Source organism: Didymosphaeria variabile (assembly GCF_027946475.1).
Source record: "Didymosphaeria variabile strain IMI 356815 chromosome Unknown scaffold_3, whole genome shotgun sequence".
Taxonomy (NCBI): Eukaryota; Fungi; Ascomycota; class Dothideomycetes; order Pleosporales; family Didymosphaeriaceae; genus Didymosphaeria; species Didymosphaeria variabile.
In genome coordinates this window covers 4,351,015-4,375,624 of record NW_026611622.1, presented here as the reverse complement: position 1 = coordinate 4,375,624, position 24,610 = coordinate 4,351,015, and the positions used below count along the sequence as shown (strand labels likewise).

The window sequence follows — 24,610 nt, the reverse complement described above, 5'->3', positions numbered from 1 at the left end:
GAACAACTGAAAAGCAGCTGAACTCTCGAACTCGACTGAGACAGCGTCGAAATAAACGACCATCAGCCTGAGCAGCCAGCTCGACTTAACCACCATTATATCCACCCCTTTCACGCACGACCGCCAAATATCCCGCAGGCAGACAACACTTCCCCCCCGCCCCCCATCTCCATCCTTCCTCGTAAAAGCCCGTTTCTACATCGTCAGTATACAAGGCAAGGAACCCAGCTGCACACACACACGCAGCACACCTCCTTCTTCCACATCCACATCCACATCCATCTAGCTTCTATCTATCCGCTCGATTACGCTGGTGCTGATCAGTTCCATGGTGTGTTCCATCCCAGAAATCTATCACGCATAGCAATCTCATGCCGTTGGAAGCAGAGTGAGTGATGCCTTCATTTATATATACCATAGAGAGCATGTTGTCACGTACGAAGTGCCCTGACCAGGGACCTATTTACCGTAAGCGTATCACGTATCCGAAGAAGCTGGTTCCTTACTAAGGACACGAGGCACGGTGTAGCCAGCAGGGTATACATTCTTCCCCGTGTAGGCGCACTGGATGTGGCGTGGCAAAGGCGCGGGGCGGGGAGGGTATGTTGGTCCTGGTTACATCTTCCCAGCTTAACATAACATGTACAGCGTGCTTCGACGCTCGTCGCGGTGTTCGTTCTGCAATTTCTTTCTTGAAGGGGTCTAACGCTCGAGGCGGTGATTTTCGGCGCGTGCCCAGGTGAGGAACACACTAGACGGAGCGCCAGCATGTTTCTGAGTTTGGGGCAGGGGCGAATGGGTCCTTTGGAGGACGGGTGGACACGTGAAACTTGGGGCAAAGTGGTGTTGGGAATGCCTCTGGGTTTGGCGCAACGATGTCGCAGCATGAGGTCTGCCGTCACGCACATAGTGGCTTGGAAGTGGCTTCCCTTCTTCAAGCTCGATGTATCAACTTTCAGCATATCGACTTTCACGACGATCAGGCAGAGGAGACTTCCGAGGCAGAGAGTGAATGCCATGGAGAAGTGAAGAGGGAAGGACGAGGAGGCAGGATGCTCCGGACAGCCGAGCGCGTTCTTCACATTCACGGCACGCGAGCAAACAATCAGCGAGGGACTTTTATCTATTGCAGCTAGCAAAACTATCAAGCAGATGCATATCCCCACATATCATTCTTTACGTCGTACTCATTACGTCCAAATTGCAGGCGAGGCCACCTGCCATGCTCGGAATATCTAAGACGAGATACCAATGACACCGCAAGCAGGGCGCGCACCGGCGTTGCCCGTCTTCTTGGACTCGGGATGGTCGGACTTGCCGAGGTCGTCGGTGCCGGCGTGGACGACGATGGTGCGCTGTACGATTTCATCAGCATTTGAAGCAGGAAGCAGAGGGGGAGAAAACGTACGCCAATAACGCTGTCCTGGCCGATGAGCTTGATCAGCTTGTCGGTGACGGAGCCCGTTGCGTTGCCCTGGCCGTCGGTCTTGAAGTTGCCCAAGTCGCCGACGTGGCGGACCTCGTCTGAGGGGGCGCCGTGGTCCTTGCCGTGGGGGTTGACTGTCTGATTAGCACCTCTTCTCTACACAGGCTTCCAGTAGATGGTCTTACAGTGGGGGCCGGCAGACGTGCAGCCGTTGGTGTTGTCGCCGAAGGCGTGGACGTGCATGCCACGCTCAGCGTTGGCATCGTGCCCAGTGATGTTCCATGAGACGGTGGTTTGGGAGCTCTCGTCCGCCTGCTCGAAGGTAACGGTGCCCTTGACGTTGGAGTCACCACGGAGGACAGCGACTACACATATGCATTAGCCCCCATTCTTCTCTTATACAGGCCTCTGTTGTGCTCTGGGGGCCGCTGGCCGCTGCAGCGGGTCGTGCTGTCCATCAAGGTCTCCCGCGAGCGGCGCGGCGATTGGTGAGCTGCCCGGACGCCCGCATGGAAGATCAGGAACACCCGCTGCTCAGCATGGTCCTCACAGCTACTCTCTAGCCCAATTGAGCTGCTGCCCTCCCTCAGGGCGCCGTGTGAGTGGTGTAGCAGCGCACGAAATGTGCTCAATCTCGCGCGGAGTGCTCGGACGGGTGCCCCGCGTCACCAGCTTCACCCCAAACAGTAAGGACCAAGGGAGCTAGACGTACCGGCTTTGACCATTCTGGCGGTATATATAGATTAGATGATTCGGGATATGTTTTTTGGTTGTTGTTGACAGAAGTCGTGTAGTTAAGTTATGTAGAGTAGAAGGAAAGCGGTGCGTTGTAAGCTTCGGCTCCTCGTCGAGCGGGGCACGCCGTGACGCAACTGAGCTGCACAGTTCCGACCTTAGCTCCGAGTCCCGCCCCAGCAGATGATTAATGAAACCAACCCCCCCAGTCGTCTGTAACAGAAACAGCTAGTCAGTAGGCCCCAGTTTGCAAACATGGGTGTGTTGTCCCGGAAGCATTCGGCAAATATATAAAAAGGTGCAAGATTTTGCGTGTTGTTGGTCTGATAGTTCAGTGATATAGTATGCAACTGGGGTAGGTTTGCTTATGACACAAAAACACTATCAACATGAATCAATTGCTATTGTCATAACTAGCACGGTGCCAATTTCTTGATGTATTTCATTGCACAATCAAAGAAAACGACAGATATCATATTTTCCTCCTCTAAGCCTGGACCTTCTCCCGCAGGATGGCCTTGAGCGTCTCGGCATCAGCAGCGAACTTGGAGATACCCTCGCGCAGCTTCTCGACGGCCATCTGCTCCTCGTTGAAGTCGAAGCGGAAGTCGGCCTCGCTGTTGATGTACGTCTTCTTCTCGATGTCGAGCGAGTTGGCGTTGGAAGCATCGAGCTTCTTGGGCACCTCGTCCTTGGAGTTGTACAGCTGCTCGAGCAGGTTGGGCTATGATAATTAGCAATCAATTTGGACATGCACTTGTGAAGAATCTTACAGCAATGGTCAGGTAGTCGCAGCCAGCGAGCTCGGTGATCTCGCCAATGTTCCTGAAAGAGGCACCCATGACAATGGTGTTGTAGCCGTACTTCTTGTAGTAGTTGAAGATGGTGCCAACGGACTTGACACCGGGGTCCTCCTGAGCGGAGTACTCCTTCTTGGTCGCGGCCTTGTACCAGTCGAGGATGCGGCCGACGAAGGGAGAGATGAGGTAGGCGCCGGCCTCAGCGGCGGCAATGGCCTGGGTGAGCGAGAACATGAGGGTCAGGTTGGTGTTGATGCCGTACTTGGACTGAAGGATCTCGGCGGCCTTGATGCCCTCCCATGTTGAGGCTATCTTGATGAGAATACGGTCCTTGTCAATGCCAGCCTCCTTGTAGAGCTGCTCAAATTAGCATCCGCGCTATCCGACCGGTGGTGGAAGGTTGAAATCAACGTACGTCGATGATGCGCAGGGCCTTGTTCACCGACTGCTCGGTGGAGAAGGAGAAGCGCGCGTCCACCTCAGTCGAGACCTTGCCGGGGATGATCTTGAGGATCTCACTTCCGAACTGCACGAGCAGGTTGTCCAGAGTGATGTCGACCTGCTGGTCGAGGTCCTTGCCGTGCTTCTTGCCGTACTGGACGGCGGCATCGATCAGCTTGGCGTACTCGGGCTTCTTGGAGGCGGCGAGGATGAGCGAGGGGTTGGTGGTCGCATCCTGGGGCTTGTACTTGTCGATGGTCGCGAAGTCGCCGGAGTCGCAGACGACCGTGGTGCCGGTGGCCTTCAATTGATCGAGGCTGGAAGACATGGTGTGTGGTTTGAGCAGTCCAATTCAATGGGTTTAGTTATATGGCTCGAGCAGGTGAGGAGAGTACTGAGTAGGACAGTGTTGTTGGAGAGGATGAAGGAAAATGCGTTGTTTTGCTTTGGCAGCTGCTGCCCCGCTATGAAAAAGCGCCCCGCCGCAGCGTCACAGTGGCGACGCACCCACGCCGATAAACCGACACGGCCGGAAACCAACAATGCGAGTGGCCATGGACCCGCTCAACTGCGGCGTATCAATCAGCGCCTTACAGCGCCAGTACTAAGCAGAACCCTGGCCCAGTTTCCTTCACGGCGTGTTTCTGACACGCCCGATGCAGCAGCACCGCATCCCAGCCCGGTGATGCAATCCTGAGCTTCAGCATTACAGCTCAGACGGTAATCCAAGCCTCGACTGATCCATTGCCTCTCATCCCACCTTTCGTTGCCTCCCAAGCAGCGAGGAATAAATCTCTGAAGGTCAGGCCCACCAAGCCTCAGCCAATTTCAAACGCCGCCGGCCGGCAACTCAGCGAGGTTCACAGGCCGCCTTTCAGCCTCCTCATGCAGGCTATCCGCGCCTAGTTCAACAATTCTACACGAGTCTGTCGCTTTCTCATCCCTGCGGCTAATCTGATACACTTGCTTCTTCCGCCAATGGTAGCACATATCTCCGCGCACGCCATCTCCGGAGCAACATCTACCTTTTACCACCATGAAAGTTCTTACCGCGCTCTCGGACGCATGTCGCCCGAAGCACATCGTGAACTCTGGTTCGGTGCTCAGTCGCCCAGAAGGTTGATAGCCTATTGGCCATCCGCTGACATGCCAGAATCGCTCTAGAACCACGATTGATAGCAAATCTGCCTGAAAGCGGCCTTTGACAACTTTCGCGTGAAGCAAACTTCAAGTTACGGTCGCCACCTCCGCGACTTACCATAACAACTGAACTACTCCCAGAAATCGAGCGCAGAAATCGAGCGCAAAAATCGAACGCCCATGACAACAGAGATCTGGAATAATAGGTGCTGCAACTCGTCCTCAACCATACAGAAATACGGATTCTCTACTCAGCTCGGAAACATTTTCCGGACGACTCGACTTTCTGAATTGCCTTGGACCTCCACTACACGTGCTCAGACACACCACTCGATGAAATCTGCCATTTGTCCACTCCCTTCCCTTCTAAACCATCCGACACCCTCGCCTCGACATGCCATCCACACCACGCTCTCCATCTCCCTCACAGCTTCGCCTCCGCCTTCTTCCTCCCCACCCCTCCTCCCCAACCACCCAAACACCTCCTCATAGCTCCTCTCAAGATTCGTAACCGTATGCCCCTCCCACTCGGCCCAGGATCATTAAACTGCTCCACCACTCTCGTCTGTCCCGCGCCTACCTCCAACACCGTTCCTCCCCCCAGCCCCTCCTCTTCCACACATCTCAGCATCGCTACCGCTACCTCCTCCGGCGTCGCCCACGCGTCTTGCTGCTCATCTAGGAAAGAAAGTTTCTCGGGGTGTTCGGTCCAAAGTGGCGTTTTGATAACGCCCGGCGCCACGCCGTTGACGCGTATGCCTAGTCTTGCATCTAGAGGACCGAGGCTGCGGATGAAGCCGTTCATGGCATGTTTGGCTGCGACGTAGAGGGGGGTGTTTAGGTTGGATGCTTGGCCTGCTATGCTGGAGATGATGACTACGCGCTTGGGGTTGCTGGGAGACACGTTATCGGCGAGGTATTGTGAGATTGCGAGTTGTGTTGTGCGGATGGGGTGGGTGATGTTGATGTCGAGGGTGGTGTAGCGGTTGGACGTTGGGCTGTCTTTGCTTTTGGGGCTGCCGGGGGGGTGCCAGAAGTTGGTCCAGTGGGGGTCGTCTCCGAGTCGCGTCAGCATTGTTTTTCTCTCTCCTGTCTTCCGAGAACAGTGAGGGGATGGAGGGGAATGGGGATGCGTACAGATTCCTGCACCGGGACAAATCACGTCTACACTTCCGAATTCGTGCCGAGCTACGTCGAACATGCGCTCTAGCTGCGTCCAGTCTGTGACATCTGTTTTTACAAAGACTGCTTTAGGCTTGCCCTTTCCATCATACTCCGAGAGGAGTTTCTGCGCTTCAGCCCGCAGAGAGAGGTCCGCAATGAGCACATTACACCCTTTCGCCAGAAGCAGTCCCGCGAAGGAGAAATTGATGCCTACCCAAGTGTAAACAATGCAGCAGATGATCTCTAAACGGATTGAACATACCAGAACCCGCGCCCGTGACTATCGCCGACTTGCCCTTCACAGAGAAAGGTGTAGAGTGCGAAGTCACGTCCGTGACGCCCGGTTTGCGCGCCGCCATTCTAAACAAGTGATACTAGGATCCAGAACAAGAAGTGATAGAAGGTATTTCGAGCTCGCAAGACGAGTCCGATATGTAGTAGAAATAGGTATGCTATGAGATTACACGCGTCTACATGGGATGTGTTGTACCGAGCTTGAGCGCCCCGCAGCCCCCGCGTGAGGGGCACTGTTTAAGGTAAACCGAAGCTTCACGCGTGTCAATTACTCAGTTCCTAGCAATCTTGCCATGCGTGTGGAGATGCTAATGCGATGCGATGCGAAGCCAGGGAAGTGAGGGCGCGGTTGCGCCGAGTCCTTTGAGTGCAAGCGAGGTTTGCTAGACGCTGAATCGTGTCTCGTGAATATACACTTTGGCACGCGGAAAACACAACGACCCTTGTGGATGGTATATATCGTGAGAATGCAGGTGTATCAATGCTAAATGCCTGCCCGCCCGCCGCGTGGATATATGCCTTAAACGCCCTGTACGCCAGATGCTACACATGCCGCCTCGCAGATGCACCTCTAGTTCCGCTTCCTAAGCTCGCTTTGCTCGTCCCTTCCTGATGTCCTGGGTAACGGCATACCGTTCCCCTCCCCGCTGACATGACTCAACCGTATCAACTCGTCCAACATCGCATCCCTCGTCTTCTTCATCAACGCATCTACATTCTCCGCCGTCATCCCTTTGGTGCTGATCGGCGGGAGCACACTAACGTCGATCACACCCGGGTGAAATTCGCGCTTCTTGACGTTGAGAACGTGGGCGTAGTTTGCAACGACGATGGGGATGATGGGGACCTGGGCTTGGATGGCGAGGTGGAAGGCGCCCTTTTTGAAGGGCAGGAGCTCGGGCTGCTCGGCGTAGGAGCGCGTGCCTTCCGGGAAGATGAAGACGTTCTGGCGTTCCGTGCGCATTGTGTTGGCGGCAGAGTCGAAGGCAGCGCGGGCGGTGGTGCGGTTTGCGCGGTCGATGAAGACGGTTTTGGAGAGTGTCACTGGGGATTTGTTAGGAGGGAGGTGGGATGGGAGAGGAGAGGAGAGGCGTACTGAACCAACCCAGGAAGGGTGCCCATTTGAGGGACTTCTTTGCTGTCACGGAGGTGTACTTGGGGAATGTGCAGCCGAGCATGAGGACGTCGAGTTCGCTGTGGCTTGTCAGTTTGTCTGTTCGCTTTTTGCCAGGCGTCTTTCTCCAAAGGCGCTCGTGTGGGCCTATGCACCGGCTCCCTACACTTCCACAAGAGACAGCACTTACCTCTGGTGATTGCCCAAGAGCACAGCGGGCCTTGTCAACAGCGCCTCCTCCCCGCCGCTATTCGTCACCTTAAAGGTAACTCCCGTAGTATACCACATGAGCCACTTGAACACCCTCGCAACCGTCCATTGGCTTAAGCCTCCGTATCCCACAGTTCTCAAGACTATGCTCGCGAAGACGCCGTACATGGCGGAGATGCTCATCATAATCATGCTTGTGATGAAGAAGGCCGCGAACGAGACAAGCTGCGCCATCTTCCCGGGAAGAATGAGCGAGAGGAAGCGCAGGAAGACGATGAGTATCGGCGGGGCGGCCATGGTGTAGAGGAGCCAGCTCATGGCGGGTGGTCGTGGTGCGTGCAGCCGCGGGGGATTCTATGCGGTCGCCGGTGGCATTCGAGGTGTCGTAAGGTAGATGCGATGTCGGATGGAGTTCAGGTGCGGTAGGCCGAACGAAGAACCGCACGTGAGAAGGCGGTGAAGAGTTGGGCGTGGGTGGCAGCTTTTGGCGGGGCGTCAACTTTTTCGATGTTGAAGTCCCGAGGCTTGTTGGTGCTGCCTCGCTTAGCGTCCGAAGTGGGATGCGACGACAGGGTACGGGAGCCTTATTGAGCTTGTCCTGAGCTTGAACACGATAGGCTGCGTACGAATATGAGATGTAGGAGTGACAGCTGCGCAGTGTATTTGACTAGGTGCCTATCCAAGGAATAGCATTCCAAAATTAAACGGACAAGGTGCGTCGTCCACTCCAGCAATCCAGGAACGCGATTAGGTGGCACGATGAGAGTGCAGTGATTTCCAAAGCCAAAAGGTCTAGGTCGGGCGGGTCGATCACTATTTGTCTGAGCAACTAATCAATCATAAGCAACCTTCCACCGTATGAACGAACAGCTCATGCGTTCGCAGCATGATCCACAACATGCACGCCGTGCACGCGTGACAGATGATCTGGAGTGCATGGGAGAATGGCATGTGAACGTCAACTTCGGCGAGATGCCGGCATGATCAAGCGAAGCACCTGATGCATAAGATGCCTGAGTATAGTGCTATGTGGAAAGCTGAAGTACTATAATCTGTCTTTCGAGTCGTCTGAAATCGAGAGAACGAAGCCATTCGCTGGAGTCGGATAGCGCAGCCCAAATATGAGCGACGGGGTATTGGACGCCACGCTACAACTATTTCAATCTGATTTGCCTTCAATTCCAGCATTTCAAGAATCTCGTTACAGACTACGAGTACGCCCGTGATGTGGGGTTTAGATGGGATCTAGTAGACACTGTAAAGGTCGCGTAGGACTAAGGCAGACGGTGAGAGAATACGAGGCTGAGAATTTGCCTACGTTGGTTGCAGGACCAAACCTATGCCTTTCCCAGCTTGATAACTATGTATTCAGCCATCTATTCGTTCAAGGTACTTATAGTTCATCTTGTTAGGCCAGAATCTTATAGTATGCATTAATCAAACTCACTCAATACAGTTCATATTTAACTTCTAATATGCTACTGTCTCAAGTGTTCATTCGCAGGAGGTGCTGCCGCTAGAAGTCCGACCATACTTCAGCCACCGTCAACTTACAGTACTTGTTCTGCATGTCGGAGATACGCAGCGAGCAGTTCCCAAGAAGGACAGGTCCTGGTGGGAGGAACATGTTTGATGTAGGTAGATACACGGGGCTGAGATGCCCCAACTTCCTTACTGCACAGACGCTCAGTGAGATGGTGGAGGATGTAAAGTTCGTGTTGATAACAGGTATGCCTGCTCTTTACGGCGTCGAGCGCGATGATGAAGACCACGGAGAACCATATACCGATTTACGTCTCGCAAGCTTCAACTCGCTCACCTTCAAGACATGTCCCTCAAACTCCGTAATTTTCAAAGCTCTAGCATTCGCCAACAGCCCGTGGTATACCTTCCAGCTCAGCCATTCATTATTCCCAGCTCGCAGTCACCCACACACACACATCTTCACATCACTTCACCCACACAAAATCATACCAATAACGATTCCTTCACTTCACTTCACCCACCCCTCTCTACCTCTCTATCGTACAACCACAACCACGCTCAGTATGCCCCATCATGAAAATCATCATCATCCGCCCATGACAGTACCATGACAGCATAATGAATGATGCAAAAAGCAAGCAACCTCGAAACATGCAACCCAAAGACGCCACGTAGTATGCTAATAATGCTCCCGCTCCAATGCTGCTTGCGTAGAGCTGGAAAGTCTTCCCAACTGAAAAGAAGTAAAGTGAATCGAAGGGTATAATAGGTGTCGAGCAGAAGAAGTCCAAGGGGTATGGATTGTTGCTCAAACCCTCATCGTCGCTTGGTTTTGGTTTTGGTTTGGTTTTGGTAGAAGTTGGGGGGGCGGAGGCGCACGTGGAGCCTTCCTCCAGGTCGAAAAGCGCCTAAGAATAGCATCCACTCGCTCTTGTCTCTCTTGCATCGCTCATGCATCTCGAGCATCTCACCCTCTCACCCCCTCTCATCATCACTGCTCCAGCTCCCAACCTCATCCTCATCCCACGTCTCCATCTCCTCCTTAACATACCGCTGCGCCACCGGGTCCAAATTCATACAAATCGTAAAATACCTGATCGCCTCACTCTTATTCCTCAGCCTCTTATAGGCCTGCCCAATATGGAGGTGGATATTCGCGTCGCCAGGCTGCGCATCTTTGACGATAAGGTATTCATGTAGAGCCTCCTCCGCGGAGCCGATCTTAAGCAGTATATGCGCTTTCTTCACGCGCGCCTGTAGAGCGTGGGGGTTGAGCCGGATGGCGGTTTCGTATTGCATGAGGGCTGCTTCTGTTTTCTTCATGCGGTCGAGGACCTAGCGCTGTTAGTGGGATTTAGGGGGCTCGAGATGTGGAATGGAACTCACCGAACCGATTTTCATGGCGAGCAAGTCGTTGTTCGGATTGATGGAGAAGGCGGCCCTGTAGTGCTTCTCGGCCACGTCGAACTTGTGCTGCATCTCGTACACCTTGCCCAGCCCGTACCAGCCGTTGTAGTGCCTGTTGTTAGCGGTAATCGCGCACCTGTACGCATAGCTGGCTTTGTCGAATTCTTCGTTGGAGATATGCTCGTGTCCCTGTAGAGTGAATGCATACGCGAACTTGGGATCGAGCTGCGTAGCTCGAGTGAAGCATTTGATCGCTTGATCGTGCTCGCGTTGCAGTGAAAACGCGTTTCCGAGGGCAACCCAAGTCTGTGGTGATAGTCGGTCTTGTTCGCTGAGAGTGTGTGCGAGATAAGCTAAATCAGTCTCTTTGTTCTGCTGCCATAACACGGTCGAAAAGACATCCATGTCTTCGATATGGGACGGTGATCGGTCTCGTATGCGCAGAAACACCTTCTCGGCCTCTGCCCACATTGACCGCTCGTAGTATGCCTTGCCAATCTGCGCAAGCACCCAAGGAGTCTCGCGTTGGTGCGTCGATACCGAGTTGAAGGCTTCCACAGCTTTCACGCACTCGAAGCGGCTCAGATATCTGTAACCTGATCCTATCTTCAGGAGGAGGTCTAGGAGCCAACTCAAAGCCTCTTGCTCCCGTGACGCATCCGTTGGAATAGCCATCTTCGGCGGTGGCGCCGTCGAAGCCACGCTGGATGCTCTTGTATCTAGTTTTGTCACTTCCGTCACGTCCACCACCATTTTTCGGTTGCCACTGACGACTCTGCCGACGTTTCCGACGGAGCTTGTCTTGCCCTTGGTCCCGGTCGCTCTGACCTTTCGAAGATTGCGGTCCTTCATCTCAGGGTCCCTGCTCGGTGCTACCGCATTTCTGCCGCCTAAGGAGCGGATGCCACTGAGCATGTTGTGTGCGCCACTCTGCACGGTTTGCAACCTTGTACTCCGTCGAGGGGGAGCTGCTGACGGATCTGCTGGTGCTACATTGGTAGGTGCAGGATGGTGCATGGAGTGTCCGGACACAGTCCGCTTGTGCCCATTGTGCCATTGGGGCTGGGGAATCTCTGTTCTTTCAGTCGTCTCAGACGCTGGTTTTAATCGACTCCTAGTGGTTATCGGCCGCATCCTAGGCGGGTCGTCAGGAGCATTCAGGTTCTGCATCCGGGTCTTCCGGGTTGGCGCGCGAGGTACATCTGGTGCATGCCGCTCGTTCATCATCAAATCCTCCATCACAGGTCCTCCAGGTTCACCCATCATTACATCTTCGTCCCGTACGTTCTGGCCGTTGGACGTGGGTGTATCCATATCATGGAACGATGAGTTAGCCGGCGGTATGCTGCCGTTTAGCTTAGAAAATAGACTTGGACCTCCAAGGTTGAGGCCATTGGAGTCACCGTTTGGTCGCACGGAGGTATTGAAAGGGTCGACATCTGGAGTGGATACGAACGGATTCTTTGCGTCAAAGCTATCGTTGGATGCCAACGAAGCAGGTCCATGTCCGTTCATAGCAGAGTGAGATATCGACGCCAGCATTTCCGGAGTGACTTTGAAAATGTTCTGTGGCCGCACAACAGCGCCAATGTCGCAGAGTCCGGTAAACGCATCCCACATGAAGGGGTTCAGCTTCAGCGACTCCACGTAGTATTCTATAGCTTTCTTTGTGTCGCCGTGCGCGCCGTACAACTTCCCCAGCAAGCAGTAACAGGCAGCCGCGTCTGGTATATGTCGCCTCGAGGTGTCGGAGTGCTTATCTGCAACATGTCAATATCAACCCGCCTAAGCGCCTGACCACCGTGTGCTTACTCCAGTGATTTCGGCCTGCCCACAGCCCACGCGATCTTTCCAAAGCTTGGGCTCCAACATCGTAGCGTTCTAAACCCAGGCATGCCTGCGCAAACACGTAGGCGCATCCCAGGTGATGCGGCTGGTGTCCCCTCGGTTTGGCATAGTCGAACGCGGCTTTGTATCGACCCAGACGGAGGTTGCAGAGAGCCAACAGATGTGTAGCGTCGCCGTTGCGCGGCTCTTGTGCATAGAGGCGGCTGGCGAAGAATAGGGCGTTCTCCAAGAAGCCATTGTCGAGGTGGTAGTGGACGAGATGCCTCAGCTGGGCATTCACGCCCGCGGGCGGCGACATGGCTCGTTCACGTCGCGGTGCTCGGCGCGTCGGGGCGCGTTGGCAAACAGTCGGTATTTTTCGTAAACAGACTATGGGGGCGGCGTCTTCATGTTATACAAGCGGAGTAACAACGGGATTCGGGAGGTGAAGGGTCGTTGTTGCGTGCGGTCAGGTAGCGTTGCTAGGTGAACGCTTCCGGCGAGGTCGACAAACTGAATTGGCAACTCGCGAACGCAGAGTACTGGTGAAGGCAGCTCAGCACATGGTGTGCGGTTATATGCGCGTAAGTGCGTTAGTAGGGACTTCGGCGGAAAAGGCTCGAGGAAGTGTTCTTGTTGGTAGGAAGAGCTCGAGCGTGCCTGTTGTTGTGAGTTCGAGGTCGCAGGGACCACCCGCCATTCGCTTGCTTGCCGCGCGAGCCAACCGCATCGAGATGCCCACTCCGCTGCCGTCCACCGTTTGCATTTCGTTGTGCGCCTGACCAACGTCCATCATTCAGCGAGCAACATGGCGCAAGTGAGTGACCCCCGATTGCGTCAATTGACAAGAACTAAACTGTCACAGAAAGCTGTCAAAACGCTGGCCGCAGCCAACACGCGCCGCCTGAACCAGACCCTCGTCGCAACCCTCGTCATCCACCTCTTCTTCTGGCTGTTCCGCGCCCTGCTCTTCCGCTCCAGCTTCACCCGCAAATCGCTTCTGCTGTATCTTGTGCTTGCATCCCCGCAGCTCCTCATCAACTTCCTGTTTGAAAAGCAGTCACGACCTGTCAATGCTGCGGATGGCTCCATCAAGCGTGCGGGGGAGGACCTCGAGGCCAAAGGTCTGACTGAGTACCTCTGGGACATTACGTACTGGACGTATGGTAATCTGTTGTTGGTCACTTTCCTTGGGGATTGGGCATGGATCTTCTGGGGTATGATTCCGCTGTACAGTGTCTGGCTGGCGTGGACGACCTATACCGGGATGAGGGGCGGCGGGTACCAGGATGCTGCAGGCGTGCCGCAGCCAGAAGCAGGAACGAGCAAGAGGCAAGCCAAGTTAGAGAAGAGGGGCGGTCAGAAGGTGCAATACCGGTAATGGGTACAGTTGGTAAATGAAGGAGTATCTGTTCGAAGAACTACGTTATTCTGCGCACCTGTGTTGGTACTCGAGTACGGTGCACCAAGGTGACAAACTCAAGCGTTTGTAAAGTTCCTGGTATGCCATCGCACACCGCTTAGGATCAAAAAGAAGATGCACAAAACAAGGGGTATAGCTACAAGCTCCTATCCGAGCGTCTACCCAATGCCAAAAATACCCGCTGCTATGCTACAAGTCGATATACACAGTGATACAATATATCGTACAACACTTCCACTATGCCTCCACCTTGGTTGGGATCTTGACTTGTCCCTTTTTTCTGTCCTCGTGGGGTAGACCGTACCTCCAACCGACGCCCTTGTGAGATCTTCCGTCTCTGCCCGCATCTTCTACGCTCACATCCTGGAAGACGAAGTCCCATCTCCGCTGCGGTACGGTCCTCCTAGTTTCCAGCTCTTCTTTTCGTTTGGCGTCTTCAGCTGCTTTCTTCTTCTCCGCTGCCTCTCTGTAGCGCTCCTGTGCAAGAGCTCTGCGCTCTTCGTTCGAGTACCCGGCGATTTCGTCGCGTACAACCTTCACAAGCTCAGGATGTGGGATGCGCTCATCGGCAGGCAGAAGGTTGTTGTCGAACGCCTTTCCGGCATCCTCACGCGTAAAGTGCCGTGATTCGGCGACGGGTACAAATAGTTGTTGACGGGTTGCGGGATGGACTATCAAGTCATTGATTGGTTCGTGCACGACAGGGCGCTTTCCAGCATTCTTAGGAAGCGATGTGTCGATGTATGGCGTAGTAGGAACCATCTCAAGCACAGCTTTAGAGTATGGCATCGCGAGGGTTTTGCCCTGTCAGATGTTCATTAGATGAGGAACAAAAATCATCCTGTAAAGCGATAAAGTTGTAGCCAATGTCAGATTAGACATAAAGCGTGAAGCAATAACCATGTAGGTGTCTTAAAGACTAATCGAATGTTGTATAAATCATCATGAAGGGGCAAGCGTAAGTGAAGAGAAAGGTGCGAACATACCTGAGCAATCCACTGCTTCTCCATCTGCTTTAAACGTACCACAGCGCCGACACGTTCATTGCTCACACCGAAAGTGATACTCGCAAGCGGCACCGTCTTGCCCTCCTTGACCACGAATTGGTATATCGCCTCCCGGAGTTCCTCGCTCAGTACAGGCTGACTTCGGAAGAACTTGTTCAGCGGAAATGGTCGCAGATCTTCAGCCGTCTCAGGTGGCAATTTATTTTCGTCATCTTTCTTCGTCGCTTGCTCTTCCTTTTCGTGCTGGCGAAGCGCGGCATCGAGCTCATCTGCGGACTCCTGGCCTTCTACAACCGGCGCACTCTCTCCCTCTGCTCCCTCTTTGGCTGCGGCTTCGCCCTCTTTGGGCTTCTCAGGCGCCTTCTCTGGCATTGTGCCCCCTCGAACTAGGTTGCCGAATTTGTCGTAAGCCCCCAGATAATTCGTAGATCCAGGCAGAGGCTGCTTCAATGCCCGGCCGGGACCATTAAGCCATTCGTAGAACTTCCGCCGCCGTTGTGTTACCTGCCGACATGATGATTGCGAGAAGTCGCGTGCGGCTCTGGCTGGCTGTGCGATGGACTGGGGGCGGACGGAGGGACAGGAGGAGACGGAGGAGAAATTAGGGGAGCGCAGTCGTGGAGGCATGTTGCAGTGATAGATCTGCTACCGCATTGCCTGAATTATCAACAAGGAAAAGACGAGAACGCGAAAGAGAGGGCGGTGATGGCGTGTGATGATGGTTGGAGCTCCCAATTGCAGCTTCGAAAATTGTCCTTGACTTGCGCTAAGCCGTTTCGGAAGGCGCGACATTATGAGCACGTGACAGCACCTTCATCCAATCAATAGTGGATCGGTCACAGCTTCGAGAACATCGTGCTTCTAGAATAAAGTGCCCAGGCGAGGATCTGCAAACCTTGTGCCTTAGCTCCATCAATGCTGAGACAGCTGCAGGTCGTCGTCACATCGCATCAGCAGTTCTTCTGTGGCTCACTGATGCCCAGTTGTGGACCTGGGTTCCCTGTATATGCTTTCGATGAAGTCGTGGTATTCATCTCGTCGTTTCGCATTGACCCCTTATTCATATACATGCATACTGCTTCAGTATCGTACTCTGAGTACACCCCCGACATCCTTTTATTAATATCTAGAAACTTCTAAGCACCACTCTCCAAAGAGTACAAATCGAAGTGAAGCATAAAACACAAATGAAACATTCCGAGTAAATGCTAGCAGAAGCCTAAAGTGCCGTAAGGACAGAATGTCGTCTGCTCTCTTTAACAAGATCGCGGAACAAAATCTCAAGCAAACCGCAAAGAAATCCCTAGGTTATACCAATTCCTCGCAATGAAAATTTGTGACTCAGGTATCCCAACAACAATAGCCACCATGCAAAAGAAAGAAACCCCGGCGCAAACAAGTGTCTGCTCGAACCGTTTGTAGTCCAGCCATGCTTCCGTGTGTAATAGCGCCGTACCATGTTTGTTCGCAAAAGCCGATGAATGATGCACTCCCTCGCAAAAACAGTCGAAGTAGCCATGCCTGGCTTTGGTGCCACAAGTGGGTGGCATGAAACAGTGCGCCAGCCTCGGTCCAAGCGAGGCGTCATCGTCCGGATCGATGCATCCAACCTGCCATCCCGAATTCCAGACCAGTCCAGCAGGAGTAGCGATGGATGCGTGGCGCATGTGCATCGACGAAGTGTACTCCTGAACGCCCGCTCCCAACTACCCTATATCAATTCAACGCGCAAGGGGGAATCATCGCTGTATGCCTGAAATGTAGCCCACACCCGACAGACGCTTCGGCCATGAAGGATTTCCACGCCGTTACCCATGCCCTTGCGAAAATAAGAAAAGAAACCAAAACCAACACAACACCGCGCAATGACAGAAGTGACAGGATATAACGCAGCAATAATGAATCAAAAGCCAGACGCATGCTGTAATCAATGCTCCCCTACAACACCTTCATCAATCATGGCAGCGTATCGATTCAAAATCTTAAACTTCAACGTCCCATCATGTAGGCGGAAACTATCGTCCCATCATGTAAGCGGAGTAGTTGCCGCCCATCCCGCCGAAGCCATTGCCGGGACCGTTGGCAGTCAGAGGCGCGGGCATGGGCTGGGAGCGAATAGGGCTAGTCATGTCGTTATGGCCCATACCGAACCCGCCGTTGGAATACATGCCGAATGCAGGCGAGCCATTCGAATGGCTCGGAGTAGACAGCCCTGGAGGAGCGGAAAGTCCAGGTGGAGGTCCCGTGGCAGTGGAGAATCCGGGAGGGGCGGCCACGCTTCCTCCAAAGCCGGGCAAGGGCGTAGTAGGCGTAACTGCGGAGGCTGGTCCCATCGTGGTCGCTTGGCCAGTGCGCACGCCTAGAGGATTCTTCGAGAAGCTCAAACGAATGCCGCCTTTCACACTATTATGCAACGGGTGGCCATAAAGCTCGTTCAACGCCTTGGTTGCAAAAGACACGTCTTCAAATTCGACGAAACACATGGGGCCATTCTGTTTAGTCCGGAAGCAGAGGCGCTTGTATCCTCGTTGCTTAGAAAACAAGGCCTTCAGTTCATCCTCGGATGTATCCACGGGCAAATTCCCCACGTACAAAGTGTTGCAAGGCGGGTTCTGATCTGCAGGGTTGACAGGAGGATATGTTGGTCGGTTGTAATGCTGCTGGAACTGCTGGTAGCTTGCATTTGGTCCGAGATTGCCGATAGCAGATGAGATCGAGGAGTGGGGTGACATTGCTGACAAGGCTGTGCCGGGTGACTGCATGGTGGCCGCGGAACGGGGCGAAGCGTAATTGGGCATAGGCGGTGGGCTCATACCGTTCACGCCATTGGTGTTCAAGGACAACGAGGCGAATCCTCTGGTAATGGGCATGCCCGAGCTGGAGTTGGTGCCCCTACGCGGGATGGCATTTTGCACAGGAGTCGCCCCGTATCCGATAGATTCCTTGAGAAGGCCTTCATCATCATCGGCCTCGTCGTTGATCGTGTTCTTTCCAACGTTAGCAATGCGATGCGGGAACGAGTTGTTGACTGGCGAGGTCGCGGAGAAGAGATTCTGGACCGGAAATTCTCCGTTGCCAAGGCCCGGAGTGCCGTTGGGTGGGGACATCTTCTCCAAGCTCTGGAAGGTCCCATTATATCGCGAAGATTGACGACCATTTGCCGTGGCTCCGGCGATCCCATTCGTGGTGGAGACAGATCCCTGTCGCATAGCTGTGCTGTCCACTGTGTTGCGCCGAGACCCGATGGTGCCTGGCAGATTGTCGTGCAACATCTCGACGATCATGGTCGCATCATTCGTCGCGTTGCGCTTCCCGTTCAAAAGGTCGCGCGCCTCCTTTGCGCTTTCCATGGTACGGAAATGTGCAACGGCTGAGACAAAGCCCATATCGTCGGGTGATCTGGACGGTGCGGAAACCAGTTCGCAGTCAATAAGGTCCTTTGCAAAGAGCAGCATGTTGCGCACAGCATCCCTGTCACTGTTGGTGGGGAGCTTGCGCAGAAAGATGGTGTGGGCACCCTTGGGTGGCTCTGGGCTGGTTTCTGCCTCGCTGAACGACAGCAGCCCATTTTTGTCCAGATCCCGTCTCTTCCCTATGGGCGCGGGCATGGCGTAGGCGTGCGATGGCGAAAAAACGTCGGCGGTCATGGTGTTTTGCGATGAGAACAGCTGCTTCGGCGGCGAGGACGAGGAGGAGCTGCTCAGCGAGCCGTGCAGGAACGGGCTGTTGGAGAGGTTCGAGGGACTTGTGCTGCTCGGACTCGGCCCACCGGCCATGCTTCTCTTTGTCTGGAGGGTGTCGCGCGGGCCGTGAGCGAGACAAAGCGGTGCGGGCGTGGCGGTCGAGGCGTGTCGCAAGCGAGCAAAGGCAATGTCGCAGCGGCGGAGGCTAGATGCAGAGGGTTCCGGCCCAGGCAGAGGTCAGTCGCGGACGCTGAGGGCGACTCTGGGGGTAAAACAGCTTCGAAACGTTGTAATGCCCGGTTCGCTTTTTGGCGGGCGCCAATGGCAGGCAGGCGCACGCGTAGTCTCGCGATTGGCGCGCACGGCAGCAGCAACGGAATGCGCACGTCGAAGAAAAGAAAGCCGGCCGCGTGAGGCGGTGCTGTCGGTGGATGCAGTGAGCCGCGAAGGGGGTGGGTGAGTGCGCCCGGCGTGCCTTGGGCTGCGGTGCGAGGCGCGAGCGAGCGGCGTTGGATCGTCGCAGAGTGTGTGGGCAGCGGGCACGGGGGCCAGCAGCACCGACACGGCGAGATATAAGGAGCCGAGGGGAAGCGGGCGCTAGCAGGTCGCGGGAGGTCTCGCAATGCGCATGCAGCGGTGCTGCAGAGGAGATTGGGGCAAAAGTGCGGCGAGTGCGTGGGAAAGGCTGCGTGTGAGGCCAATGATGCGAGAATCCGGGAGGGGGCTTTGGGGACTCGAAGGCGCGCTTGGATCACTGCGCTTGGGCCAATGGCACGGGCGCAGGCGGTAGGGCAGAGACAGGCGCCAGGCCGCGCAAGAACAGGTACGGGCGGGCTTGTTGGTGCAGTGCGGGAGCGTGTCGCGGGCGGCAGTGGGCATCAGCGAGGGTGTGGTCAGCGGTGTGGGTGAAGGTGTGCGGAGATGCAGCGCGGGCGGGCAGCACGGAGCGCGGAGGGGAGGAGGAGGGGGACGATTTGACGTTAGGCTGTGGTCGCGGTTCTCGACTTGATAACAAGCTGGAGGCTTGACCGGAGGGTCCCCGCTGGTCGCAGATGGGCCGCTTTGATTGTGGGAGTACCACCGAGCGTTGCACAGTCTCCGCCCACTGGGTTTGCGAGCGTCGGTGAAACGGCGACGCGTGACTGGCTGCCTCCACCTCGCGCTGCTGGGAAGAGGCCAGCGCGGATGCGCGACGCTGCTTTGCTGAGACAGACGACACTGGACTCGAGCCCGCCCATAGCACGCCGCCTATAGCCAGCCCACACACACGCCTCCGAGGACGTTGGGGCCTCCCGCTCTGGGCGACAACGAGACGCGGGCTCGCTGCAAACATCAGCCTCTGCTTCCCCTGGCGCGCCCTGCTGCGCGAAGCGGCGTGGGGGGACGCCGCGAAGCGACCTCCCTCCTGGAGCTGCGTGTCCGACCTCAGCGCGACACTCAGACTCACGACAGCACGCTGGGGGCGGATGCGGACGCGGTGGCCCCTGGCGCGATGCCCATCCGGCTATACCGCACAGATTGAACGAAGCATGCAGGCCGGAACAGGCCCGCCTGCAAATGCCTGGAGGCACAAGGCAGTGCTAGCGCACCCTTCACACCACGATGCCGGACTCGGGCGGCCGTCTTTGCGGCCTCGAGTGAACGCACGCAGAATCCCAGCAAGATGGCGCCCAAGCAGAACGCCGCGAATCAGACCGACAGCGTGTGCTGAGCGATCCCTCACCAGGCCGCGTTGTGGGTCGGAACCCCCCAGCTGATTGTCAAGCAAGCCATCGAACGCCCGTTCACCACTGTTTCAACGCGACGCTGCGACGCCGTTGCCGTCGGTGCCACCGCCATCTTCGCCCTTACGTGTCCTTGCGCGCAGTGTGCTTGGAGACGACTTGGGAAGCGTGCGCGGCTGCCATGTTCGGTACCACGCCTCCAAACATCTCTTTCACGCCTCCTAGTCAGCATTTAGACCACACTGCTACTGCGCGTTCCCTGCCGCCAATCACGGCGACAGGCACTGGAGTCTACTCGGCATGCCGAACGCTGCGCCCGCTCACTTCCGGTCACAGGGCAAAAGGAACTTCAACCACCTTGTTGCCTGCCCGATAGATACCCCTCCAGACAGCTCATCAGTGCGTGAGAGTCCAAGTGCCGTCCTCAGGAGCACGTGCATCCTGAGATCTGCGGCTGGGCTTGCTTTTTGCGCCTATCACGTCCTATCCATGCTGCCCGATCCTCTACCAACTCTTCCGCCTGAACTAGTCCAATCACATCTTGCTCCAGTCAGCTTGTACAACATGCTGTATTTGGATGCTCCAGCACCGAGGGCAGCTTCACCCCTCCAGCTTGGAGGACCTCTGGCACCGCAGCCACGTGGATCCGTCCAGCGTCATTGCTATTATCACATCTTCAAGTCTAGCCGAGACCGTGTGGCCGACGGTAGCCTGGTCTTTGGCGTTGTAGACTTTTCCGGGCCACACGTTGTGACCTCGTGCAAGCCCACTCGACTGTCTGATTTGTTGCGTGCTCGAAGGCGTTTCCAAGACGAAGACTAAGTTCGGCACTTGGCCAACTGCCTTGGAAAGGTACCAGAACCGTTCCATCACACTTGTACCAGCTATTGGGTCACTGTGATGGACTCATCACTGAGAGGCCCCGTGACAGATTCAGGAACAGCGTACGGGCAACCTTGGAAGTAGGCTTTCGTGCGCTGCCGTGGTCACTGCGTTCAAAGATACACCAACACCTACGTGTAAACCTTCGCGTACGCCACGCCGTAAGCCACAGGAATACAGCCGGTTATGTCCCGTCCCGTTCGACCCTGCAGGTCGTACACCGCTTACAAACGCACGTACTCGGACTTCACACGTTACGGTCACGTTTAGGGTCGACATCAATCCTACCAAACAGCCACTGCAATGTGCATCCCACTCCGAATTTTTCTAGGCGTCACAGAGTCACCTTTCCTCTCTTGAGAAGCCGCAGGCATCGATCAAATGTGATGTGTCAAAAGGTGGCGAAAAGCAATCAGGAGAGCATTGCGTCCCAGACTGCGCCGACTATTTTTATTCGCCGACTTTTTTTACTACACTAGCCCTTGCCTGCATCTAGTGCTTCTGCTGCACGACACGAGTAGGATCTCGCATCGCTACTGAGATGTGTGGTTGCATGGTTCCACGGCTCCACGACTATCCATATGAGGAAAATGGCTGCCATGTCAAGATCAGCGAACATGTCGACGAGGCCCACATTGTTCCATCGGACTATAACAGCATCAATGTGCATCGCTTTTCGATGCAGAAAGCTGTTTGTATGCTTCAACAGCACTCGGCACACCACTTCCCTAGCTCTTCGAATGGCTCATGACCGCCGAATGCTACTATCAAGCTGTTCCTTACATCAGTATCCAAAATTAAGCATGACATTTCAGTATTATCACTTCATTACGAAGGTCTTCATCAGCGTCTCCATATTCACGTCCCATTATGAATTGCATCATCATAGCATGCCCGCAGTCTCTACCGAGAAAGCCACCAATACGATACAAACACCGGGAGACCAGGAGAATCACGCCACTAACGTGGTAAGCCTAGTCAACGAGCCGCAATACTGGTGTCTGCAGACACGCCCAGGGCTCACGCGGTCTCTCGAGTGGCCCGGCAATCTTCCGATGACCCAGGACCGGTGTCTGACAGCTAACCAGCCAGGACCATACGTTCATGCAAATAATCACCTCCCCACAGTTTAGAACGACCTATAAAGATCGAGAAATGCCTTCTTGTCAGTCACATGTGGCTCAGAACCATGCTAACGCTAAGGTCTTACGTTGAGCGCTTACACACGGTACCTTGGCTTTTCATCTGGAGACGAGCAGCTGAACCCAAGAGGCAACAGCTCACGAGACAACGCGAGGTCTTCAAAGTTCCTTACTCTGTCGGTTTGTTCCGGTCATTCGCTGGACTAGCTGAGATGTGAGCATGCTAGTGAACGACGGCTCGCGCACTACGGTCTAGCCGATGCAGTGATCGGCGGGCTGCAGGGGATCTTGGAATACAGAGGGAACCCTAATTGTAGCTCAGAAGCGGTGCATAAGCTCCGGCAAATGATGGTCTAGGGGATGCGGTAGATACACGCGGACTGCAAACCAGCGCAGGTCATCTGAAGCTTTGAAGGTTGAGTCATGACTTTGGATCTAAGCTTGATCGATACAATGCTGGGTGTTCGCTGTGGTTCATGATGAGACCAGTAGAGGAGGAGAACGTAGATGCACTGGGTTGCGTTAGGGACTTAGCCCTACCTCTACTGACTTGTAGCTTGTGACTTGTAGTTGACACGAATGACTTGTGCAAAGCTCCCAACTCTTGTTTCACTACCTATTTGCATGCTGTCAGTCCGCGCCGTTCGGGTTGCCGCCTCCGGAATCCCGCTCTCTTCATCGCTGTACCTTTCTAAGACGAACTCGCAAAGGTGTTCGCTCCCAGATCAGGAACGCTCGCAGGCTCTCATGCCATTGCTTGGCAGCGTCGGCAAGCTCGAAATCAAAATGCCAGAGCATCTTCGCGAGCAGGATTCTCATCTCGGCATACGCCAGACTGCATTTCGATCAGCTCACGCAAGAGATTGCAAGGTAGCCATAGCATAACTCACCCTTTTCCGATGCATCCTCGCGGACCGACCATGAACGGCTGTACCACCTCCCGCTTGTCATTCTTGAACTCACTCGGGGCATTGACAAGCCAGCGCTCTGGGACGAAATCCTCCGGTCGAGCAAAATACTCGTCGTAGCGATAAGCCGCGTGGTGGAATATGCTGCAACGAGTCCCTTCAGGGACCCAACCTCCCGCAACGCTTTGCCCGCCCTTGCTCGAGATAAGACGTGGAAAGCCGAACCCCGACGGCGGAAAGATGCGTAGCGTTTCCGCCAACACTGCAATCATGTACTCCAGCTCATTCACGGACGCAGGCGTAATTTCCCCACCCTGCTCAAACGCACCGCGAACCTCCTTCTGCACCTTCTCCAGCACGTCCGCGTGCCTGCACAGATAGTACACCACACCCGTCAACAGCGTAGCAGTCGTCTCGCTCCCCGCCACCACCAGCGTCAACGCATTCTCATACAGCTCCGCTCTCTCAAGCTGATCCTCCTCCTTCTTGTTCTGAAGCAAATAATTCAGCACGTCTTTCCGTCCAACCTGATACCCCTCCTCGAGCCTCGCATCCACCACCTTCTGCGTATACCGCCCCATCATCTCCTGCTTCTTAATCGCCTCCCCCGCGAAAAGAGACAGCACCGGCTGCAAGATAGTAAGCAGCTTGTACCGCTCAAGCTGCCATATCTGGCACCCTACCACCACCCCAGCTAGCACCGTATCCAGGAAGAAGTGGCTCTTTCCCCCGCTGTCAAGACAGTGGAATGCGGACCCAAAGGAAAATTCTCCGGTCAGATCAAACGTCGTGTAATTGAACCACGCGGAGAGATCCTGCACGTCATCCTTCTCAATGGCGAGGCTCAACTGCTCAACCAAAAGATTAGCATACTTGACCAACATGTCGCCCAGCCCCTCGATCGCCTTTTGCGTAAACGCCTGCCCGTAGATCCGGCGCAGCCTCGCGTGCTGCACATCGTTCGCGTTGACTATGCCCTTCGTTTCTCGAGAATCGTTGTTCGCGCCGGGCGTGTACGCCTGTTCGTCTTTTGGGTTCTGCACACGATCGCTTTGCAGCCCGTAGATGTCGTTCCAGGCCTCGGGGGAGGTGAAAGCGAGCTCGTTGGGGGCGATGCGCACGACGGGGCCGTACGTGCGGTGCATATCCAGGACGCGGAAGGGGAGTTTGCCGCGGATATTGGTGATGACGTAGGGGAGGCGGTAGGCGGAGTAGAGGATTGGGCCCGGGTAGGGGGCAAGTGGATGGAGGTAGAGGTTGTAGAGGCCGTAGGTGAGGCTTAGTATGAGGCACTGGGGTTGCGTGTCAGTGGTTCCGTTGATACTCGGTCGCAAGAAAGTTAGGCGCATACCGTAGCTGTCACGAAGACAGCGGGCTCAAGAAGACTCATCTTCTGGAAGAGTGTGAAAGCTTCCATGGCTGGACGGTTGTATTAAGTAATGCGTCGATGCTTCCTTCCCTTCGACGACCAGACCTTATGGAACTGTAACGTTTTGGGTGCCGCACGAGGTTGTCATACTCGCGAATCTACCTAGGTACAGCATTGGGCGCACATGCAGTCTAAAAGCAAGCTACTGTCGTAGAACACCAGTGCGGATCTCAGAGTTTTGATAGGATGTGCATTGTCCAGATGCACGCAAGTGTACGGACGTACATGAGGTAGTGCTTACCTCGGCTGCCTCGAGATTGAACAGCGTGCAAGCGACACACGAAGGTCTTTCTTATTGACTTCAACTTACGACAATGCCAACTTCATACGCGTAAAACGTAGTCACGATATAATTTCTCAAGCGAGACT

The 24,610-nt window shown here is 54.9% G+C and overlaps 9 protein-coding genes across 9 annotated transcripts; 1 reads left to right on the top strand and 8 right to left on the bottom strand.

Moving 5' to 3' along the window:
- Window positions 1–1,235: 1,235 nt before the first annotated feature.
- SOD1 (Superoxide dismutase [Cu-Zn]) lies at window positions 1,236–2,151 on the bottom strand (the record flags this gene model as incomplete). Its single annotated transcript, XM_056213567.1, has 4 exons — window positions 1,236–1,355; window positions 1,409–1,560; window positions 1,612–1,791; window positions 2,139–2,151. The coding sequence occupies 4 exons, from the start codon at window positions 2,149–2,151 to the stop codon at window positions 1,236–1,238; spliced, it is 465 nt and encodes a 154-aa protein (XP_056073875.1).
- Window positions 2,152–2,648: 497 nt separating this feature from the next.
- Window positions 2,649–3,730, bottom strand: TAL1 (sedoheptulose-7-phosphate:D-glyceraldehyde-3- phosphate transaldolase; the record flags this gene model as incomplete). Its single annotated transcript, XM_056213566.1, has 3 exons — window positions 2,649–2,885; window positions 2,935–3,318; window positions 3,377–3,730. The coding sequence occupies 3 exons, from the start codon at window positions 3,728–3,730 to the stop codon at window positions 2,649–2,651; spliced, it is 975 nt and encodes a 324-aa protein (XP_056073874.1).
- Window positions 3,731–4,966: 1,236 nt separating this feature from the next.
- On the bottom strand, window positions 4,967–6,065 carry N0V89_004783 (uncharacterized protein; the record flags this gene model as incomplete). The annotated part of the gene is made up of 3 exons (XM_056213565.1): window positions 4,967–5,598; window positions 5,680–5,916; window positions 5,969–6,065. The coding sequence occupies 3 exons, from the start codon at window positions 6,063–6,065 to the stop codon at window positions 4,967–4,969; spliced, it is 966 nt and encodes a 321-aa protein (XP_056073873.1).
- A 506-nt stretch (window positions 6,066–6,571) lies between these two features.
- On the bottom strand, window positions 6,572–7,642 carry SLC1 (1-acylglycerol-3-phosphate O-acyltransferase; the record flags this gene model as incomplete). The annotated part of the gene is made up of 3 exons (XM_056213564.1): window positions 6,572–7,044; window positions 7,097–7,194; window positions 7,305–7,642. The coding sequence occupies 3 exons, from the start codon at window positions 7,640–7,642 to the stop codon at window positions 6,572–6,574; spliced, it is 909 nt and encodes a 302-aa protein (XP_056073872.1).
- Window positions 7,643–9,784: 2,142 nt separating this feature from the next.
- On the bottom strand, window positions 9,785–12,362 carry CDC27 (anaphase-promoting complex subunit cdc27; the record flags this gene model as incomplete). Its single annotated transcript, XM_056213563.1, has 3 exons — window positions 9,785–10,144; window positions 10,196–11,976; window positions 12,029–12,362. The coding sequence occupies 3 exons, from the start codon at window positions 12,360–12,362 to the stop codon at window positions 9,785–9,787; spliced, it is 2,475 nt and encodes an 824-aa protein (XP_056073871.1).
- Window positions 12,363–12,851: 489 nt separating this feature from the next.
- N0V89_004780 (uncharacterized protein) lies at window positions 12,852–13,424 on the top strand (the record flags this gene model as incomplete). The annotated part of the gene is made up of 2 exons (XM_056213562.1): window positions 12,852–12,860; window positions 12,909–13,424. The coding sequence occupies 2 exons, from the start codon at window positions 12,852–12,854 to the stop codon at window positions 13,422–13,424; spliced, it is 525 nt and encodes a 174-aa protein (XP_056073870.1).
- A 279-nt stretch (window positions 13,425–13,703) lies between these two features.
- N0V89_004779 (uncharacterized protein) lies at window positions 13,704–15,100 on the bottom strand (the record flags this gene model as incomplete). The annotated part of the gene is made up of 2 exons (XM_056213561.1): window positions 13,704–14,270; window positions 14,453–15,100. The coding sequence occupies 2 exons, from the start codon at window positions 15,098–15,100 to the stop codon at window positions 13,704–13,706; spliced, it is 1,215 nt and encodes a 404-aa protein (XP_056073869.1).
- Window positions 15,101–16,488: 1,388 nt separating this feature from the next.
- On the bottom strand, window positions 16,489–18,249 carry WHI3 (cell cycle RNA binding protein whi3; the record flags this gene model as incomplete). The annotated part of the gene is made up of 1 exon (XM_056213560.1): window positions 16,489–18,249. The coding sequence occupies one exon, from the start codon at window positions 18,247–18,249 to the stop codon at window positions 16,489–16,491; it is 1,761 nt and encodes a 586-aa protein (XP_056073868.1).
- A 4,330-nt stretch (window positions 18,250–22,579) lies between these two features.
- N0V89_004777 (uncharacterized protein) lies at window positions 22,580–24,229 on the bottom strand (the record flags this gene model as incomplete). Its single annotated transcript, XM_056213559.1, has 3 exons — window positions 22,580–22,739; window positions 22,795–24,104; window positions 24,164–24,229. 3 exons carry the CDS (start codon window positions 24,227–24,229, stop codon window positions 22,580–22,582), a joined length of 1,536 nt encoding a protein of 511 aa, XP_056073867.1.
- Between the last annotated feature and the right edge of the window lie 381 nt (window positions 24,230–24,610).